Source organism: Capra hircus, chromosome 6 (assembly GCF_001704415.2).
Source record: "Capra hircus breed San Clemente chromosome 6, ASM170441v1, whole genome shotgun sequence".
NCBI classification, from domain to species: Eukaryota; Metazoa; Chordata; class Mammalia; order Artiodactyla; family Bovidae; genus Capra; species Capra hircus.
The window spans coordinates 12,676,424-12,699,758 of NC_030813.1; the positions used below are offsets into that span (position 1 = coordinate 12,676,424).

Consider the following 23,335-nt stretch of genomic DNA (forward strand, 5'->3'; position numbering starts at 1 on the left):
TCCCTTAAGAAGATCGGGCGGGAGGGGTGGACTCCGCTCCCTGCCGAGAGCCAGCTGGAAGCCGAGCCTGCTTCCGCAGCCCGAGCCTAGGGCCCCTCCCGGGAGGGAAAACTGAGTCAGGCCTCTGCGCTCTCTCCCGGGACCAGCGCTCTCAGAAATCACATGCTGATTTCTGGAAATCCCGGGCTTTCCCCCCGGGTGCGGAGGTTTAAGAAGGATGTGGGGGGCTGGGGGACTCAGCTCGGCCAAGCGGCTCCCGGGAAGGGGGATTCTAAGTTAATCAAAGGGAAAGAGGGGCTGCGTGGTGAGGGGCAGCCGGCGCCCCCTTACCGCGGTGGTGGCGTTGGGCTTGGCCCCGTGCTGCAGCAGGACGTTGATGATGTGCGTGTGGCCCTGCTGGGCGGCCTGGTGCAAAGGCGTGTAGCCATTCTGTAGACGATGGCGGCGGCGGCGGACCCAGCAGGGGTGTGCGGGAGAAGGAGGAAAACTAGTTAGCCTTCATTTTAAATTTCGTAGTCTTATTTACACCCAAGTCGGCGCGGAGGCCTGTTTCTCTGGAGCAGGATATCACCAGCAACCCATTTTCTCAGCAGCAAAACCCCCTCACACCTTATGGTCCGCTACACAAAGAGGCTGGCTTCTGAAATTAGCAAGATCAACAGACTCCAAATGGTAACTAATATTATATTTTCGCCAATTAGCATTCTAATTAGCATTCACAATGGATATGCTGAGCGAGGAGATTTATAATGAGGAAGAGTATTATCAAAGTGATTCCTTCCCTAGGAAAAATGGAAGCCTCAACTGTTTAACTGAAACCTAGGAGGATCATGCAAACCAGTTTGTTCACTGTGACCTCCTGTGTCACTAACCTCTGGGCTAGCTTTAGCAATTCTAAACCAGTGACAGTACATCGAAATCTTCTATTCCTTTCAGAAACTCTTCAGTCAAAGATGTACACACAACAGAAGATTTCATTGGAAGCTGAGTGGCCCAGTTTCAAATAAAAACTCCTTTAAAAGTAGGTTCTTTTAAACATTCTGGTCTAAACTTTCACTTAGATGAAAGTTCTGCAACTGTGATTTGTGAAAAATTGTAGCTGAGGTTAGTGAGAAGCCAATCTTGCTCAGAACTCTAGGAGTGCTAGGGATGGTACAGATTGGTTGCATGCTGCTGCTGTTGCTGCTAAGTCGCTTCAGTCGTGTCCGATCCTGTGCGACCCCACAGACGACAGCCCACCAGGCTCCCTCGTCCCTGGGATTCTCCAGGCAAGATTACTGGAGTGGGGTGCCATTGCCTTCTCCGGATTGGTTGCATACGCACATCAATACAAGCAAATTGCTCTGGAATCCTTGGAGGCACAGTGAAACAGTAATAGCTGTCGTGTCCTAAGGACCCATTTTATGCCAGATATTGGACCTTATCTTTATTCTCTTAATCTTTACTACCATTCTGAAAATGAGGGTGCTTGGTACATAGTAGGTGTCTTATAAATGAATCCATGAACAAATGAGTGAATGAATGAGTAACTGTCTCCCTATTTCAGAGATGATGAAAGTGAAAATAACGGGGCTAAGTCATTTGTTCACAATCATTCTAGGTTCCGATCCTAGGTAGCAGATCTTGAAGACAACGACCATCAGATTATTTTATTGTCCACCTGCCTCAGCCCTGAGTCCTGGGCTCTAAGCTCTGAGCAGCCCATTCATACCTTAAACGTGTTAAGAGTATACATCCCCTATTTCTAGCGTCACTACCTCTTCACGACCCACAGGCACATCTGCTTCTCCTGTCTACATGAAGTGACTATATCTATGCTGTTAAAAAGAACACTACAGGCCCCAAATAGAGTCACTTATGCCAGGCAACCCCACCACACTGGGGCTTAACACCTAACCTAATAGCAGCTTCAACCTCCCCAGAAATGTCGACTTAATTGGTCAGTTAGGAATTTTCTGGTCAGCACCAAGGAGATAATCTGCCACGTGGGCCCCCTGCATACAAGGAAGATGAGGTAATCTGCCACTGAGACCCCTTCTGTCTGCCATACATAGGTTACTTTTTTTTTCTTTACGACTTCCTTGTTCTGCATTTAGAAACCCTTCCCTTTCTGTCTTCCTTGGGAACTCCTCCCTACTTGCTAGATGGATGCCACCGATTCATGACTCATTTAATCAAGCCAACTAGAGCTTTAAAATCTACTTGACTTAAAGACTTTTGAAAAAGCAATGCACAGGGTGCCACATGACTCCGTCTATGCTTTCACTTGGGCCTTTCCATCCATGGGGATGTACCGTATGTGTGAGAGTCTGTCTGAGGATCTCTCAGACTGCAATGTCATCAGCTCAGCCTTGTCTGCTATGTATCCCTGTAATGGGATGACTCCAGGAAACCTGGAAATAAAAATCAACTTCAGGGACTCTGAAAACATAGCTGTTGCAGGCACTCTGCTCTCAAATCAGGCAATCCATGGATATTTCAGGAGCATAAAATAAGTAATATTTCTTAATTTTTTTCCCTTTCCATTGCGTTTATAAATACTACACCAAAGTTGTACAAACTTTTCCAAATTTTTATACCAAGTGATGAACGTTTGAAGAGTAAAGGAAATACACATATTTTCATAGCAACAAAACAATTTGTAGTAACTATGGTTACATATGAGATGTGAGGAAGAAAACTAAATTTCTTCTCCAAAAGTGTCATTCTATGTGAAAACATTCTGAAGTGTATTAAAAGACTGTCCTTTGGGGTATGGATCAATCCACTCCTCTGAAGAGATATGAAAAGAGAATTCCAACTGCAAGTAAAATCTACATAGTTCATTTTTTAAAAACCTTAAAAGTTAAACTGAGATTTTTCTCTAAATGTCCATTTGAATGCAGATCAAACCCAAGGTAGACAAATGATGCTATCTAGACCACATGTTTGGCTTCTCAATATTATAACTATTTCAACAGTCAAACACCTAAGATAAAAATATAGTAAATATTTTCAAGTTCTGCCAAAATCTCTTTGCATTGCTGCATTAAGCCTTACAAGAGAATACCTGGATTCCAAGTCTTTCCTGTAGTACTTGTACGTGAACTGACTCAGCCAAAATGGTATTACACATTAATGCCTGAGGGAGACCTCATATTGGAGCTTTTAAATAAGTCTCCAAGTACAGTTTCATGAGAACTCAAGAATTGCTCAGAAACTAGGCAGTCACCATTGCTGCCTGAGCCAGATTAGAAGTTTTGTATCTCAAATGTTAATAGTATAATTTTAAAATAACTTTAATTCACTTACAAATATGCTTATGTATAGACATGCTTTTGTTTATGCTTCAAAGAGGATATGAAAAAGCTAACTTCTGAAATTTGTTTATGTTTCTAATTAGTATCATCTTGAATGATGACTTTGAAAAATCCTGAATGTGCTTACAGTAATTTACTTGAGCCTACTCATGTAGCTGAAAATTGGGGATTTGTGATACATAAACGATGCAATTACATACATTTTGGACTAAAAAAAAAATCAGAGCTCGTAGGTTACACTATGCATAGTACCAATAGTTATTTCACCCATTTCTCTTCCCTTGAAATAACCTGAATGTACTGAAGTGTGGTGTTATGTTCCCATCATGCTTTGCAGGATAGACCCCTTCAGATTACCCCAGGAAACATACTCAGCTCTATATTATCCTTGAAAACTCCCAACCCAGGCTTACGTATTACTGCCTCACTGAGCACAACCACGTGGTATTCCAAATGTGACAAGAGTTCATTAAAATGAAAGGCAGGCAGTCCAGGCGGCCTAATTGTATTTTCTCACTAAGGGATGAGGGCTGGGGGAAGGGGGGTCAAGGCTCTGAAACAAGGTAAAGGAAATCGGCCTGAACATCAAGATGTTCTTGCCAGCATCTATTGCATCCTGCAGCGAATTGTTAAGTCAATGTCAGCTACTTGAACTTCCTAACAGAAGTAGTTCTGAAGCTGACCTACATGGCTGTCAAAGGTTATTACAAAGAAAAGTCTCAACAATTGCACAAAGCTACATGGCTTATTCAAAATCACTAGAAGCTCTAAGAGAAAATATGTAACTATGGTGAGCTGGTGAAGTGTCCCTCTGGCTGAACTAATGGTTCACAGAAAACAGAAATGAGCACAAGCATTTTACCTTGGTTTTTGCGTTGACATTTGCTCCCTGCTTCAGAAGGAAGTTGACCATTTTCACATTTCCATAGTGACAGGCCACAATTAAAGGAGTGTAACCAAGCTATAAAGAATAATAAGTAAGTTACTACTCCAGTGGTTAACACTGAAGGGGAGAGGGATTAGGGAGAACTTCAGTTCTGGGAGGACTGGTAGAAATTCTGTTTGCTTGTACAGGTATTATTAGCAGATGATATATGCATCCTGTGGATGCAAACATAGAGCAGACCTCTGAGCACAAGAACTTAATGCAGCACAGCAGATCCGTCACTGGGCAACCTAACCTGACAAAGAGCTAAGAGAAAGACACAGATAATAGGATCTGAAAGCAAGGAAGAGAGACTGAGTCTAATAGGATCCAGAGGAGACGCACAGAAAACAGAAAATTTTGTGTTTGCTCACCTATGAGAATAAGGTGAGCTCGTAGAAGTTAATGACAGAGAGAGAGAAAAGCTGTTTAGAAATCAAGGACATGGAGGCAAGCAGACACAGAAAGAAGAAGGCAACTCATTTTGCCTGACAGATGTGATGAGGCTGCTGCTGCTGCTAAGTCACTTCAGTCGTGTCCGACTCTGCGACCCCATAGACGGCAGCCCACCAGGCTCCCCCATCCCTGGGATTCTCCAAGCAAGAACACTGGAGTGGGTTGCCATTTCCTTCTCCAATGCATGAAAGTGAAGTCGCTCAGTCGTGTCAGACTCTTAGCCTGCAGCCCACCAGGCTCCTCCATCCATGGGATTTTCCAGGCAAGAGTACTGGAGTGGGGTGCCATTGCCTTCTCCGATGTGATGAAGGGGAAAGGGTAAACTTAAGCCTGCAAAGCTGAAATCTTTTGGTATCTTTTGCTATCCATTTGACTTGATTCCAGCAAAAATGGAGCACCATTAAATATTTGTGAGCAGAGAGAGCCACAATTAAATCAGAATGGCCATCTGAAGAGGCGGGGACTTGGACTTGGGGTGACACGAATGTGGGCTACTGGGAATCATCCAGGACAGAACCTGTCCTGATATCAACAGTGATTGGCTTACCTTTGTGTGAGCATCCTGGTCAGCCCCATGCTTGGTGAGAATATCAGCGACATTCACTTTATCTTCCTGGGCTGCAAGGTGTAAAGATGTAAGTCCACTCTATGGAGAGAATGAAACAAAGGGGTTACATTTGAAGAAGAAAATACACAGTAGCATCTATAATAGCATGTCATGCAAAAAATCCTGGAAAATTCAGAACCGCTCCCTAGAAACTGCATCTTTTAATATCTAAAACAAACCCTCCAAGTGAATATAACTTTCCATCAAAGATATGCTCTCTAAGTTAATCAACACTGCCCTCAAATTACATTTTCTGTATTGGGTACTTATATTACAATGTGAGATTTTAAAATAACCCAGCTAATAAGCTTCCAAACAACATTCATTTCAAACCCGTTCTGATTCTCCTGCTGAATCTATTTATTCACTTGAATAAGTGATCAACCAATTACTACTTCTACTTTATAACTGCAGCAATAATGTATATTTTCATCAGTAAAACATCACATCAATGTAAAAAAACATCCAGAGTTACAGGAAATGAGTTCAGAATAAATTTCTCCAGCACCCAAAGACAGGATACTATTTTAGGGATTTACCTAAGTGATAAATAGTGACCCGATCACTCATATATCACGCCATATATTTGGCCAGTTATATGTAAATTTCCTGGCATAGGTACTTCAAGTAATTACTTTAAGTAATTAGGCATGCAGATAAAGTACAGTTAAGAATTAATAAAAGAATAGAGAAAGGAGGGAAAAGTGATTTATTGTCAATGACAGCCTCACTACATATGTAAGTATCTCCCACCAAGCAAAACTGAAATTTAAAGGGTGTCTTTAAAACCTAAATCACTTGTATGTTTAAAACGTGTTTTTTGAGTACCTCTCATATGCCAGGAAGTGTCCTAGACACTTGAATACATCAGTGAACAAAAGCTGCTGCCCTTTTAGAACTTACATTCCAGCTACCAGGATATTCGCCTGGAGAATCCCAGGGATGGGGGAGCCCGGTGGGCTGCCGTCTATGTGGTCGCACAGAGTCGGACACGACTGAAGCGACTTAGCAGCAGCAGCAGCAGCAACAGGATATTCATAAAATATGTTCATCTCCTGCTGTATCGTTCAAACACCTAGTGCATTTATCCTCTCCCGGTGCATCTTGCATCTCCGTACTGCGCTATCCTACTTGTCCACTCAGTGGGCACTCTCACTCCCTGAGCTCATATCCAATCAGTGTCTCAACTATGGCCTGCAGGCTGGCTCTCCTGCAGTCTGCTTGGGTTGAGAAATCTAAACCACGTTCTTCAAAATTCACGCTCTCTAGCCATGGTGTTACTTCTATAAAGTGACATGTTCTCTGACCTTTAAAAAATCGAAGTAATAGTTACAGAGAGGAAAAAAAAGAAAAAGATTCTCCAACTAGAGAAAGGGCTTTATGTTTAAGTCTGAGGCCTTTTAATTCGTAGAGTTCTGACTGAGCTCAGCTTTGAGTTTCACAAACCCTAAGAATGAGATGGAAGATACACCCTTCTGCATTACAATGTTATCATTTCTAAACAAATAGTATATAGTCCCAAAGTACAAACATTATGAATATTAGGACAAAGCAGATTTTTCTTCATACTGTTATTCTCTATATTAAAATAGCAAACATAAAATTATCTCCCCTTAGAAATAATCAGTCTTTTAAAAATGTTACTGAAGTGATCATTAAATGAAGTAATCATCAGATGTCTCAAAGGCATCTTTAATGGCATTTCAAATGTATGTGCTGACTGCTACATTATTTGCAGAATGGATTTTTTACAATATAAGATAGCAAACTAACAACCAGCGTAAAAATCTTCTACAGTTTATTATGGTAAATGTACATGCCTAAATCAAATTATGTATACCTTCCTAATAAATAACAGAAGATGTTGAAAGAATTCTTTTCAAAAAAAGTAATCTATTTCCTAAGATGTACTGGTAGACTCTACAATTGGTTTTATTATTAGATGGGTGATTGGATAAGGAATGAAATATCTATTTCTGTATTATAGTTCTTACTGAGAAATAGCCACTTAGAGCATATTAGTTGATTTTGGTTGGCCTTTCTTTCTTTTTGGCCACACTGAGTGGCATGAGAGATCTTAATTCTCAAACCAGGGATTGAACCCATGTGCCCTTTAGTGAAAGCATGGATTCTTAACCACCAGACCGCCAGGGAAGTCCCTGATTTTAGTTGGTCTTAAATAGAAAAAGAATATATGTATGTAGTTTAAAAGAGCAATGGAAAATTTATTATCAGCTTCGCTTATTATCTAAGATACCTTCACAGTTGCATTTTCCTGTATTTATTTCATATAAATTTATTTATTATTATAATTTATAAAATAAATAACACCAACCAAAAGGCAAAGTTATATTTTTCGATATCATATTGTTATTTAGATATATCTTAACATATTTACTAAAGTTTTACTCCAGTAACAAATACATCATCATTGATCTTTAGGAAATCACCCAGTATTGAAATCACATTATACAGATAACATAAATACTTTGTAATTCAAATGGAATATTCTTCTCCATTGCTGAGTGGAGAAAATATTCAAAAATACTCATTAAGTATTTGTTGACTATTAAAATTGTCTCAAAAGAAGTAATATGTTTAGAAGAATACCATCAGGGAGGACACAGCAAATTGATTCTAGATATATGTGTGCCATTTTTATGAATTAAAAATTACACCATCAGAAGCACAGTGTGATCAGTTTCATGAAATGTCAATTCTACTCAAAAGTTTGCATGATTCGTTTACGGATTTCTTGTGTTTATTCTCAAATGAAGATTTGTTTTCAATGGACAATAAACATATGACTCATTTGTGTACTGATGTAAAATGAAATATTCTACCACTGGTTTCATGATGAGACTGTCCCCAGTGAGCTAAAAGACCCCTTGAGTCCCATGATTTTAACAATCACAAGGAAACCCATGCCCCAGACTTTAAGGATTGTCTGGCTGACACATTGAATTTCACCATAAAGCATCTTCATGTTCATTCTTGTTAAAAATGCAAATATCTTTTGCAGGGTTAAGCCTATAATTCATCTCACCATACTTTAAAAAAGGATCTCTGAGGCCTTTTGATAGAGAAGAGAGAAATGCATAAGGGCAAGGAATGTACTGGAATACTTCTGAGGGATTAAGGCACAGAATAGGACTCTGGAGGCTGTCAAGACACTCTGTCTTTTTCACAGCTCTTTCTAAAGGACATAAGCTACATAACCTATTTACAAATGTTATTAAGACCAACTTACAATTGAGCCTCCAAAAGTAATAATTAACTCAACAGTGAAATGTGGAAAATATCATATTTGTTTATTTGTGGGAAATCCTAAGAAACTTAACTTTCACTAAACCCACACCATGTGTTAAAAAAAAAAAGCATCAGAAGATATAAATGATGACTAACTTATAAACAAGCTCCAATTTTTTTGTTTCTCAGCAGCTGGTTCCAATGGAGTACAAAGTGTAAAAAAAAAAAGATAAGATACATAAATAGACAGGGTTATGGATATATATGGAGAAAGACTGGCATGTACTTGCAAAAATTTTAATATCTTTTTCCAATATGTCCCTGACTTGCTCTATTATAGTTAATACACTTGTCCACAAAGGCTATTCTCTGGAGAGAAGCTTTATTAAAAACACTGATTCTCTGACCACCACCATAACCACCCAAGCTAAGCAGAAATCATTATTTTACTGAGTTCCCTGCTACTGATCAACAGGTGCCTCTGATGCTCAGCCCCGTTGAGAATGACTTGGGTCGCAGGCACAGAACGACAGCTTAGAAGCAAGTGTTTGGATTGGGCCCCAGATGAAACAGCCAAGTCTCCTCTCTCTCTGGAATCTGGAAGTAGGACCAGCAGGTTCTATAGCAATCTGGACAGCTGCTTGAACTGTGGTGATACTAACTCTTGGGAGCGATAGGATAGCCTCTCTGGTCACAGACATAGAGAAGCAAAGGGAGCAGGCACACAGAGAGAGGAAAAGGATACCAACTTGCCGGAAAAGTCAGGACACAACCAGACAGCCCTCCAGGCAGAGTCTGTGAGCCTTGCCCCTCACTTCCTTCTGATTTTCCAGCCCCTCATAAGGCTTGACTCCTTTGCTTCCCTTGAATTCTATAAGATATCCCTGTTTGTCTCCAATACACGCCCCCTTTTTGTTTCAAATTGTCTTAGATTGGTTTCTATTTATGTTCACTCAAAAGACTCTTCGCGAAAGCAAGAGGCCAAACTGGAATACCTTGGTTGACATGTGGATATTGGCTCCCTTATCCAGAAGTAAGGTGACCATATCTGTGTGTCCCTCCTGCGAGGCCAGATGGAGTGGAGTGACCCCTTGCTTTGTCACGATGTTCGTCTCTGCTCCGTAGCTCAGGAGTGTGGAAGCTATCTGCATTTGATTCTTCTTGGCAGCAATATGTAAAGGAGTGTAGCCATTCTAAAAAAATAAAAACACACCTATGTTGTAACCTTAGCAATTGCCCTGATGTATGCCTATTGGAAATAAGAATCCCTAATCAACAGAAAAGTTAAAAAGTAAGGTTATAAGAAATCCAAATTCTTGCTCATCATAAGTTTCAGTCCAATAACACCCAAATCTTTGCAAACCATTCTACTATAAGACAGATATAGACACAAATGCCCCATAGCTTAAAATCTCCCCATCATAATGCTACTCCTGAAGAACAACAAGCCAGATTCCTCATCTACATCACCGTCCTTTAAATACCTGGAGATGGTTTTCATATCTCCCTTTAGTCTTTTTTTCAGGTTAAATTTCCCATTCCTTCAACTATTCCTGACAGAAGCCCCATTTCTAGAGTTCTCCATTGAGGAGGACCTGCTTCGGACTGACTCTAGTTTGTTAATATACTTTAGATATGTTTTTAATAACACAGAATAAAACAGCATTATTTCCATGATCTTGTTATAACACCCCTACCAATGTGCTTCTAGTTGGAGTGTACTTTTTAATCATATAACAATTATTTAGTATGTGCCCACCATAGCCAGTCAGCGTGTGTGGTGTGGTGAAAAAGATTTCTGTTGTTTTTGTTCAGTTGCTAAGCCATGTCCAACTCTTTGCGACCCCATGGACTGTAGCACACCAGGCCTCCCTGTCCTTCACCATCCCCAGGAGTTTGCTCAAATTCATGTCCACCGAGTCAGTGATGCTATCTAACCATCTCATCCTCTGCCACCGTCTTTTCCTTTTGCCTTCAATCTTTCCTAGCATCAAGGTCTTTTCCAGTGAGTTGGCTCTAAGCCTCAAGCGGCCAAAGCATTGCTGCTTCAGCTTCAGCATCAGTCCTTCCAATGAATATTCAGGGTTGATTTTCTTTAGGATTGACTGATTTGATATCCTTGCTATCCAACAGACTCAAGAGTCTGAGAGTCTTCCACAGTTCCACAATTCAAAAGCATCAATTCTTCAGGGCTCAGCCTTCTTTATGGTCCAACTCTCACATCTGTACATGACTACTGGAAAAACCATAACTTTGACTATATGGACTTTTGTCAGCAAATGATGTCTCTGCTTTATAATACCCTGTCTAGGTTTGTCAGGGTTTTCCTTCTAAGAAGCAAGAGCCTTTTAATTTCATGGCTGCAGTCACTGTGAGAAGTGATTTTGGAGCCCAAGAAAACAAAGTCTGTCTCTGTTTCCACTTTTCCCCCTTTTCTCTATTGGCCATGAAGTGATGGGACCAGATGCCATGATCTTTTAAATGTTGAGTTTCAAGCCAGCTTTTTCACTCTCTTCTTTCACCCTCATCAAGAGGCTCTTTAGCTCCTCTTCACTTTCTACCATTAGAGTGGTATCATCTGCATTTCTGAGATTGTTGATATTTCTCCCAGAAATCTTGATTCCAGCTTGTGATGTATGCAGTCTGGCATTTTGCATGATGTACTCTGCATATAAGTTAAATAAGCAGGGTGATAATATACACCCTTGTCAGACTCCTTTCATAATTTTGAACCAGTCTGTTGTTCCATGTCCTGTTCTAACTGTTGCTTCTTGACCCAAATACAGATTTCTCAGGAGACTGGTAAAGTGATCTGATATTCCCATCTCTTTAAGAACTTCCAGTTTGTTGTGATCCACACAGTCAAAAGCTTTCACCTAGTCAATGAAGCAGAAGTAGATGTTTTTTCTGGAATTCCCATGCTTTCTCCATGATCCAATGGATGTTGGCAATTTGATCTCTGGTTCTTCTGCCTTTTCTAAATCCAACCTGTATATCTGGAAGCTCTCAGTTCACATACTCAAAACCTAGCTTAAGGGATTTTGAGCATTATCTTGCTAGTATGTGAAATGAGGACAACTGTATGGCAGTTTGAACATTTTCTGGCATTGCCCTTCTTTGGGATTGGAATAAAAACTGACCTTTTCCAGTCCTGTGGCCATGCTGAGTTTTCCAAATTTGCTAACATATTGAGTGCAGCACTTTCACAGCATCATCTTTTAGGATTTGAAATAGATCAGCTGGAATTCCATCAAATGATGGAATTGTCATTTGATGGAATTCCATCAAAGCTAGAACAAATTCTAGCTTTGTTCATAGTGATACTTCCTAAGGCCCACTAACTTCATACTCCAAGATGTCTAGCTCTAGGTGAGTGATCACACCATCGTGGTTATCTGGGTCATTGAGACCTTTCTTATATAGATCTTCTGTGTATTCTTGCCACCTCTTCTTAATCTCTTCTGCTTCCATTAGGTCCTTACCGCATCTGTCCTTTATCATGACCATTCATGCATGGAATGTTTCCTTGATATCTCCAGTTTTCTTCAAGAGAAGTCTGATCTTCCTCATTCTATTGGTTTCCTCTATTTCTTTGCATTGTTCATTTAAGGTCTTCTTATCTCTCCTTGCTATTCTCAGAAACTCTCCATTCAGTTAGGCGTATTTTTCCCCATTTTCCCTTGCCTTTCACTTTTCTTCTTTCGTCAGCAATTTGTAAAACCCTCTCAGACAACTGTTTTGCCTTCTTGCATTTCCTTCTCTTTGGAATGGTTATGGTCATGGCCTCCTGTACAATATTATGGGCCTCAGTCCATAGTTCTTCAGGCACTCTGTCTACTAGATTGAATCTCTTGAATTTATTCATCATCTCCGCTGTATATTAATAAGGGGGTTGATTTAGGTTAGATCTGAATGGCCTAGTGGCTTTCCCTACTTTCTTCAATTTAAACAATAAAATCAGCTTATATTAATCTTGTGGTCAACTAAAATCCTCAACCTCCTTTTTGTCTCTAAAAGCTGCTCAAAGGTAGAAATATGAGGCTACTAGTTTTACGTGGGAGTTTGTGGAGAGAACCAGAAACCAGAGAACTCAAACTTTGCTTATAACAACCTAAGTTTAAACCTCATACTTAGTTAAAAGGACAAACAGATTAGCAAAACTCCGGAACAAGTGAAGTCTGGAACCTACACTGTTTCCTTTCCTCCTCTTTGTCAATTCTGGTAGAATTTTTCATGAAAAACAGTGACTTGCCATTAATTGTGAGACGCTGCAGGGAAGCACAGCATACTGATGAAGTGCTTCTTATGAGACTCCTAAAGTCTAACTGCAAAGTGTACTGAAAAATGAAAAGGGGCTTTGAGACTTTAAAAGGCCTCTGTGTAGTCATGAAATCTGGAGCCTCACACATCCCTATGTTATCCCACTGTCTCCTTCTCTCCAAGTCAACAGAAGCATCTTTCAGTTCCCGTGGACATTTCCCTCTGAGCTGCTCGGGAAATTCAGCAGCTCTTCCTGGAAGTCTTTTCACCGGCCCCTTATGTTCTACGTGATCTAGAACACTGCACTTGAACCATGGGCTCTACTGAATAAAAGAGCACATAGATTATTGTGGACCCTGTAAGTTTACAATTTTTTTTTTTTTTTTTGCAGTGGGCTTTCTTTCTTCAGCCCCAACTCTCCCCAGTCCTGTAGCACAGACTACCAAAGCTAAGCCAAGTATCAGTAAACCTACCAAGGTAAGGTAAAATCCGGGACTCATGTAGAGAAGGACAGAGAGGTTTTAAAAAATAAAAAAAACAACACACGAGATCAAAGAGAATGCTAAGTTGTAGCAATATAAGAGGTCTGACTGTCCAGCAGATACTTAACCTGCTAGTCTGAAGAACCCGCCTGACTCCATATAGAGTCAAATTTTGGGGAACCAAATAACAACAACAAACCCAATGAAAACTAAGAAAGGATTCTGGAGTTTGATAGAAAGAAGCAAAGAGGTTCCAGGATCCCAGGGACTGTGTGTGTTGGGGGCAGGCGGGGGGTGGGGTGGGGTGGGGATGGATGGGGTTTGGGGGCAGTTAGGGTGCTGTAGTGAGCGGAGGCTCCAGAGTGGCAGCAGGGCTGGGGTCCGCCCACTGGCAGCCTCTTGGAGCAGCCTCAGAGCTGTGTGTGTGTGTGTGTGTGTGTGTGTGTGTGGCAGGCGGGGTGGGGTGGGGTGGTTTGGGGTGGGGGATGGATGAGGTTGGGGGGGTTAGGGCGCTGTAGTGAGCAGAGGGTCCAGAGTGGCAGTAGGGCTGGGGTCCGCCCACTGGCAGCCTCTTGGAGCAGCCTCAGAGCCGCAGGCCTCATGCTCCCTGACAAGCCGGGGCAGGTGAGCAGAAGATACGAGAGGAGCCTCTGAAACCCGCCCACTGCAAACCCTGGAGCAGAGGCTGCTCTCCCCAGTCTTCGGGACTCTGTATGTTTGCTCCTGAGTAAGGACCACACTTTGTCCAGGTGAGAGATCAAGGCTTTATTTGTCTCTTTAGAAAAACCATACACTTTATAAGTTAGGTCTTCTCTCCCTGGTAGATTGAGAGTCTCTTGTGGGGGGGGAACATCCATTTATAGTTTTACAACAACCCTTCCTTTACACATATTAAGAGTTTAGATAAAGAGTTGTATTGGGTATTGACAAAGTCTTTCTATCTTTGTTCAAAATGGTCAGCCTAGAAAGTTAATGGAAAAAACACTGGGATGTTATTCCATTGGGATAGTTGCTCAGTCTTCATTCTTTCACTAAAATGTATTGAGAACCTACATACAACTGTATGAGACACCTCAGAGACATACAAATGTGAGTATCACATGATTACTGTCCTCAAATAGTTTATAGTCTAGTAAGAAGAAAGACATTTTATGACAAATGCAGAATTGATGACATTATAGAGAACAGGGGTTATAAATAAGAATAGTATTGCAATAATAAAAGCTGCCCTGTTCTTTTGATAAACATCACAAGCTATATATTTGTAACAATAAAATATGTGTATATATATTTATACGTACACATATAGGCACATATATAGGTATGGGTACAAAGTTTAAGTATTTGTAATAGTTTATCATATATAACATTTTTATATACAAAATATTTGGTATTATACAAAATATACTTCTAAATAGAGTATTCCACTTTCTTACGTATGTATAATGTATATAATTTAAATAAACATGTGAGTATATATGTACATATCGCTATTCTAAAAGCGGGATGATTCTCTCTCTAATGCTTTGGGACACAACAGCCCTAGTAGTTAAAAGTGCTGGCTCTAAAGTCCGATTGTCTGAGATCAAATCCTTGTTCTGTCAATTCTTAGTCATGTGACTTTGGACTTACAAACCAACCTATTTAAATCTCACTTCCTCATCTGTAAGATAGAAATTATTACCCTAATCTCACAGCATCATTATGAAAGTAAACGAGACATTGCTTGTCAAATGTTTGGCATATAGATGCTAACAGCTGTTGCTCTGCTATGTCATCTAATATAGCATGAATATTTTTCCACCACAATAAATAGTTTCTTTTTAAATAAACAAATAAACTCTGACATGTTTTCAATACATGTCTGCTGAATGAATAAATGCAGCAGACAATAATGACGTTAGGTGTTATAGGACACTCATGTGTATTTTCAGTGTAATAAAGAGGCAGCTCGGATGGTAGAAACATCATCCAAAGGTTCAAGTCTTAGTTGGAGCTCTTTTATGAATTGCTGCTACACATACTCCCAAAAATGCATTCCTAGACTAGAAATTTAAAAGGATGTATGCTATAGTTAACAAGCATGCAACATTTAAAAACCAAAGAGCATTTCATAGAGCACAGTGTAAATTCTGAGAAAAAAATGAGCAAATAAAAGGGTGGGTGTATCACAACATTTGGTTTATACAAGAAAAGGAAAAACCTGAACTTTCTTAAGTCAAAACTCATACTTCTGAGTCTAAAACACGGAGTCCTGGCAGAAAGAGTCATCTTTCCTGGCTCCTGGGCCCATCTCCTTAATATTTGCCGACTTGTAAAAAAATTTTAAAAGGTTTTGTGGAATCAAATGGAAGGGAAAAAATGTTAATACCAAAAGCTACTGTCAGTACTAGTTGCAGTTATAACAATGCCGTATGTTTAAAAACCAGTTCCCACGTGCCATCAGAACAGTTACATCCTACATCTGTAAGCCCTTTCTGGGGTCCTCACCTTGGCCGTGGCGTGAGGGGAAGCACCCTTCTCCAGTAACAGCAGCGCCACCTTCTGGTTGTCATAGTGAGCAGCAACATGGAGCGGGGTAAGGCCATTCTGTAAAGGGTGTGTTTAAGTTTCAGTATTAATAAATTAGCATTAGCTGCTGTAAAGCTGCCAGGATGCATGGAAACTGATACAGATTAAGTTCATGTTAATGCATTAATATAGTCAATAGGAAAAAATGAAAGTAAATATCTCATGATTTTCATGCTAGAAATGTAACTAAAACTGAAAATGAGCAGTTGAGCTTACGATTAACACAGAGCATCTGGATTCCACCATAAAAAAACGTCTAAAATGCCATGTAAGAATTATTACATTAACATTGCAAGGATTCTTCTTAATATACAGAAGTTCTGGACCCTGTTGTGATACCAACACACGTTTGAGACACAGCTTCTTTAAACACCTTCAGAATCGGTATGTATGTGGACGGGTCATGGACAGACACCTGCATCATGTCTCTTTGGCATAGTTTCAACAATTATATTGATATTTCTTTCAGAAGACTGAGAAAAATATCTTGAAACAGCGACCCCCCAAGTTTCCAACTTAACCGAGTTACAGGCTAAGAACAAACATGCATTACTGAAAACTTTTACCTTCCCCGCAGAGTCTGCGGCAGCACGGCGTTGCAAGAGAAGTTTTGCCACATCCAGGCTTCCATACTTGGCAGCTACGTGCAAGGGGGTAAAACCCTTCTGAAAATGGGAAGAACAAAAGTAAAATGCAGCATCTGTCTTTGTGACTGCTAACAAAATCATTTTAACAAAACCTATTAAGCAAACTATGTTGATTCTCCACTTGGGAAAAATACTGGAAACATGAAATCTGTTAGTCATAAACGAGGACTAGAATAAGGAATAAACTTTAACAAGCAAGAGTTTGGCTTGATAGACTGGACAAAAAAAAATCTTATTTTGAGGGCTTGGAGACTGAAATTGGACATTATAGGCTTGGAATGTGCAAGGGTCAGTAAAATGGCTTTGATCTGTGAGTGAAAAAATATTCCTGTCTTTTTCTTACCTCTAAAATTAACAGGATTAAACCAATAGTGCCTTCTGTCCAGACTCTTTTTTCCTATTCTTTTCATAATATCTGAATTCCAAATTTCTTCATCTAAGATTTAGGGTGTTTTAGCAGTCATGATAAAAAAAAATGATTTGTGATTCAGCTGATAGCATTTCCTACAGAAATAGCAAGATGAATGGTGGACAGAACAAAAAGTGTTCACCTTAAAAACCACCTCTCTTCCTGACTGTTATCCCTTTTCTCAGAAGACCCACCCTTTATCTAATACCTTTTGGAAAATACACTTTAGTTCTGGCATTCTATTGAGCTGATTAACACCAGATTAACTGTTGCTCTCCTACACGTTTGTATGTACAGATTCAATGTCTTGTGTGCCTAATCCACATCACTCTGTAATTAGCAGTCTGTTACAAATACAGCCAAGCTCCTGGACTCAGATCTCTAGGATGGCACAGCTCCTACACCATGACCTCAAATCCATCCTATTGGCCAGGGAGTCTAACCACATGCTCTTCTGGCACTGGGGTGGGTGTGGGAGGATTCTAAAGCTAACCAGGCCTTGCAAAACACAGACAACAAACATGCCTGGGTTAAGGGGTCTAAGATATGCTCTATCCTCCAGAGCGCTTAGGCCCTCGTCAGGATACAGAACATCCCTCAAGAAGCAACACTGCTTTCTCATGGTATCACTTTACACATTATTTTTAACTAAGATGTCTTTTCTTTTTGCTTTTTTTGAACCTTAGGTACTAGTCAGTCTTTGGAGGAGAGTAAATCTGCTTTTTGCAAGTGTGGGAGGAATATAAGAAGTCCATTTAAGCCAACATATGTTATTAATACTCTCCTCCCTACACACAATGACCGGGGTGACCCCCAGGGTGAAGTAGAGTTCTTTGAGACAAACCACGTGGTAAAGAAGAAAAAAACTAAACTTTTATCCTTAAAGTCCTGCTGGAATAGTGGTCCAGCCCCTTCATAAATTTGGAAACTATTAATAGACGAGACTACATAGAATCTTTACTGTAGAATCACAAAATAGAGGGTGGAAAATCTCTCTTGAGTCACACATTTTCCTCCTTCCCCTATGTTAATCTCATCAGGATTCCACTTGCCCTCTGATATTTATAAACACACAAATAGCTTTAATAATGATGAGTCAACTACTCTTCAGAACCCCAGGCACTTCCACGGTGGAACTGCTTTGTTTAATAGTTTCTTCTATTTAACTGTCGTAATTTAATATTGCTTTAGATATATCTTTAATTCTAAAAATCTTTGAAAGACAAGAGACAACTATATTTTATTCCCTATTTCTGTATTTTGCATATCTGAATTTCATTTATTTATCACCTTCGTCTGAGGAGACAATCACCCAACCTTTCTTGGGTTGCTATTGCTGCTATTATTATTATTATTATTATGAAGTTGACCCTTGAATAAAATGGGTTTGCACTGTGGGAGTTCACTTATATGCAGATTTTTTTCAATGGCAAATACTATAGTACTGCACAGTCTGCGTTTGGTTGAATCCAAGGCTGCACAATGGATATGGAGGAAACCAGGATACAGAGGAAGTGCGGATGCGAGGGCAGACTGCAAGCTATATGAATATTTTCAACTGCATGAAGCGTGGGTGCCCTTAACCTCCTCAGTGTTCAAGGATCAAATTCATAACAGATAATGGACTGCTTCTACTGCTAAGAGGACAATACTTCAGTTTATACTTGAAAACTTCCCTCTCTCTTAGATGTAGTATTTATGTCTATTTATTATGAGCAAATTGGAGGTATCTCTTTAATAATCTGAATCACTGTTGGACTTGTCGGAATTATTTTGCCCTGCAAACAATTCAGTTGTTGTAGGCTGTAACATGGCTCATTCTCCTCTTCTGGACTAGTTCATTTCTTTTGCTCCAGTAAATTGTGTTCATTTTTCATTCTAAGTCACATTCAAATAGTGGATCTCAAATAGAATGCGTCAAGTGGAAAAAAAATTGTCTGCCCTAGCATTAAACTTTGAACATAACTAAAATTCTGTGATATAGATTTTCTTTAGAAAATCTAATTTTCTAATTAGATTAGAATTAGATTTAAATTTTCTAATTTTATATTAGACAATAGTGACTAATAAAGTATGATTCTGCAGCCCACTTCTGTTTACTCCACTGTTGAACCACTGTGAGCTGGTTAAGTAGAAACCAGAAAAGGCGTGATAGCTGATACCAAGGTTGGGAAAATGCAAGATTAAGTAAAGTGAACTTCTAGGTGGTACTCTTAACAAACTCTTAACTCTGAACAAATACAGTACTGCCAATCTAATGCAATGTTCTTTTCCTCACTAGTAATACTAGCTCAATGCTATTGGGAATAGTATTTTTTTTCCTTGTGGCAATATATTAACAGATTTTACCTTGGAAAGTGAAGAGAATGTAGCCCCTGCTTTATGGAAATCATCTTAATTAAAGTTCTAGGGGGGATTCCCTGGCAGTCCAGTGGTTAGGACCCCACATTCCCACTGCAGGGAGCCCAGGTTTGATTGCTGGTCAGGGAACTAAGATCCCACAAGCCAGACAGCCTGGCCAAAACAACAATAATAATAATACAGTTCTAGAAATAACACTGGCATTAAATTAGAAGAAGAAAATCCAGCCCTCTTTATTGAAGACACTATACGTAATCTCACAATCCCCCTTGGTCATCTGGAAAATGAATCTAAAACATGCAAAGAGAAAGAAGTGAGTGGGAGGCTGACAGGAGCCCCGCCCTCACTGCCTCTGGGACTCAGGGCTGCTCCTGGTCCACGTCGGCAGGAAGCCACTCTTCTCACCTTGGTTGCCAAGGAGTGGGCTGCCCCTGCTTCCAGGAGGACCGAGGCCACGTCCACCTGCCCTTCCCTGGCAGAGATGTGCAGCGGCGTGTACCCATTTGTAGTGGCCGCATCTGGGTGAGCCATATGTTGCAGAAGCAGCTGAACAATTTCCGTCTTACCCAGGCGGGAGGCAATATGCAAAGGCGTCTGTTCCTCCTACAACTCAAGTCAAGGAAAAAGTTAGTGCCAGGACACACCGAACTTTACCAACAATGCGTTTCACCCAGATGTTTCATGATGTCTCCTTGGAATCTCTAGGAACCTCTACCCCAGAGGAAATTATTTCAACTCTGACCACAACTTATATCTTATTACAGAATGACAAACTCTTCCTCAGATTTTTTAAAAGTAGATATTTCCATGAACTTGGTCATTGTTTTCTGTACATGCCAAAATGCTTCTCAACTCATTAAGGCTTCAGCCCTCACTGATGTTTAAATATAAACCAGCTTATGGCTCTGAATAAGAAAGAAATCTAGTCCAGAAGTCCTAAGACCTAGATTCTCATCCAAAAGCTTTCACCGAGAGACAGTATTCTGGGAACTGTATCAAGAGAAAAAGAACAAAGGATGCTGGGAAAATGTTATTATTCCACTTAGCAAGCCAAGGATACTCATGCTGGTTATTTTCTTCAAGGAGAGACTGTGGATAAAGAAGATATCGTAATCTAATTTTAAAAGATGTCATTCCAGGAAACGTAGCAGACAGGTCTGGGACTTGCATCCAGGACTTCAAAGATCAAATGGAAGTCTGGCAAGAAGATAATGGGGTTAAGATAATGGGGTTAATTTGCCAAGTGCTTTTCATTTAAAAAAGGGAGAGGATACAGCTAGTATAAGAGACAGGAAGGACACATTCAAGGAGGCTCAAGAAAACACCTGACTCTAATGTGTGGTCAGGAAAACGTTTTCAGTGTTCAGAAAACCAGGTCAAACTATTCTCTTATAAAAAGAAAATTGTGGGTAACCTTAGTGATGAAAAGAGGTATATCTCTCATCTGCCCAAGGGCATGTCCTAACAAAGGTGAAGGAGGAAAAGCTGGGCCAGCTTCCAGGGCTAAGAATGAATAGAGAAGATAGAGTGGGGAAGAACTATTCAAAAAACACAGTACCTTAAAGTTATAAGAAAAGAAGTATTAAGAGGGAGTGAAAAGAAGAGATGAAATAGCCTATATGCATTCCAGGATGGTAAGAACAAAATAATAAACAGTAATCGTCAGACTTTATTTTGGGGGGGCTCCAAAATCACAGCATATGGTGACCGCAGCCATGAAATTAAAAGATGCTTACTCCTTGGAAGACAAGTTATGACCAACCTAGATAGCATATTCAAAAGCAGAGACATTACTTTGCCAACAAAGGTCCGTCTAGTCAAGGCTATGGTTTTTCCTGTGGTCATGTATGGATGTGAGAGTTGGACTGTGAAGAAGGCTGAGTGCCGAAGAATTGATGCGTTTGAACTGTGGTGTTGGAGAAGACTCTTGAGAGTCCCTTGAACTGCAAGGAGATCCAACCAGTCCATCCTAAAGGAGATCAGCCCTGGGATTTCTTTGGAAGGAATGATACTAAAGCTGAAACTCCAGTACTTTGGCCGCCTCATGGGAAGAGTTGACTCATTGGAAAAGACTCTGATGCTGGGAGGGATGGAGGGCAGGAGGAGAAGGGGACGACAGAGGATGAGATGGCTGGATGGCATCATTGACTCGATGGACGTGAGTCTGAGTGAACTCCGGCAGTTGGTGATGGACAGGGAGGCCTGGCGTGCTGCGATTCATGGGGTCACAAAGTCAGACACGACTGAGGGACTGAACTGAACTGAATTATATAGAACTGGGATTTTAGAAAAATTTGCACTTTCTAAACGTCTTTCATGTACTCGACAAGTCCTATGCTTATAACAGACCTCAAAGGAAGGTGTAGGATGTATTAGTCGGTCTTTTCCAGAGGAATTAAATGAGTTCTCCAGGACTGTCCAAGGTCACTCAGTTATTAAAACAGAACGTGAACTCAGGCAATGGATTCTAAAGACATTTCTTTGTCTATTCATTCTACAGAGACAATATGACGGCCACTAAGAAAACTAATGGGCTTCCCAGGTGGCACCAGTGGTAAAGAACCTGCCTGCCAATACTGGAGACATAAGAGACACGGGTTCGATCCCTGGGCTGGGAAGATCTCCTGCAGGAGGGCATGGCAACCCACTCCAGTATTCTTGCCTGGAAAATCCCACGGAGAGAGGATCCTGGTGGGTTACAGTCCAAAGGTTCGCAAAGAGTTGGACATGACTGAGCAACTTAGCACACATATAAGAAAACTAATAGGACAATGGGGGATTCTCGATAGAAAAGGAAACTGACAACACTTTAAAAGATACAACTTTCACTCTGTATAATCGGCTCCAGTTTCATCCATCTCATCAGAACTGATTCAAATGAATTCTTTTTAACGGCTGAGTAATACTCCATTGTGTATATGTACCACAGCTTTCTTATCCATTCATCTGCTGATGGACATCTAGGTTGTTTCCATGTCCTGGCTATTATAAACAGTGCTGCGATGAACATTGGGGTACATGTGTCTCTTTCAATTCTGGTTTCCTCGGTGTGTATGCCCAGCAGTGGGATTGCTGGGTCATACAGTAGTTCTATTTGCAATTTTTTAAGGAATCTCCACACTGTTCTCCATAGTGGCTGTACTAGTTTGCATTCCCACCAACAGTGTAGGAGGGTTCCCTTTTCTCCACACCCTCTCCAGCATTTATTGCTTGCAGATTTTTGGATCGCAGCCATTCTGACTGGTGTGAAGTGGTACCTCATTGTGGTTTTGATTTGCATTTCTCTAATAATGAGTGATGTTGAGCATCTTTTCATGTGTTTGTTAGCCATCCGTATGTCTTCTTACTAACACTAATATATGGAATTTAGGAAGATGGCAATGACGACCCAGTATGCAAGACAGGGAAAGAGACACAGATGTGTATAATGGACTTTTGGACTCAGAGGGAGAGGGAGAGGGTGGGATGATTTGGGAGAATGACATTCTAACATGTATACTATCATGTAAGAATTGAATCGCCAGTCTATGTCTGATGCAGGATACAGCATGCTTGGAGCTGGTGCATGGGGATGACCCAGAGAGATGTTATGGGGAGGGAGGTGGGAGGGAGGTTCATGTTTGGGAACGCATGTAAGAATTAAAGATTTTAAAATTAAAAAAAAAAAACAGTAAAAAATAAAAATAAAAAATAAAAGATACAACTTTCTCTGAAATATAGAGGAGATAAGAGACGAGTGAAGAGAATTAACAACTACCCAAATAAATGGAGAGCAAAAACAACAGCAACAATCAAAAGACCAAAGAACTTGAGGATAGCAATCATGAACATCTGTCATTTCTGGGTGTCCTTTCTTGGACTTCTGCCCAGCAGATTTTGATAGAGGTGGGTATTGCACGTGACACGCTCTAACATGTGTTTTCAGTGAGCAAGGGAGAGAGTTGAGGCAATGATAACCCCTTCCATAGCTGGGAAGCGACAAACCTTGACTAGTGGTGACTGAGTAACTGGCTAAATTATCAGTGTCTCTTGGTTCTTAGACCATAGAGCATTAAGGTACTTGTTTTTT

The 23,335-nt window shown here is 40.4% G+C and overlaps 1 protein-coding gene across 4 annotated transcripts in view; it reads right to left on the reverse strand.

The window, feature by feature from the left end:
* Positions 1–23,335, reverse strand: part of ANK2 (ankyrin 2) — a 574,309-nt gene that overhangs the window by 88,359 nt on the left and 462,615 nt on the right. For all 4 annotated transcript variants that reach the window (XM_018049206.1, XM_018049205.1, XM_018049207.1 and 1 more), the window contains 7 exons: positions 19,672–19,869; positions 16,416–16,514; positions 15,769–15,867; positions 9,532–9,729; positions 5,228–5,326; positions 4,162–4,260; positions 331–429 (listed from right to left, as the gene is read on the reverse strand). In XM_018049206.1, coding sequence (XP_017904695.1) covers positions 331–429; positions 4,162–4,260; positions 5,228–5,326; positions 9,532–9,729; positions 15,769–15,867; positions 16,416–16,514; positions 19,672–19,869 — 891 coding nt within the window. The remainder of the gene's footprint in view (positions 1–330; positions 430–4,161; positions 4,261–5,227; positions 5,327–9,531; positions 9,730–15,768; positions 15,868–16,415; positions 16,515–19,671; positions 19,870–23,335) is intronic.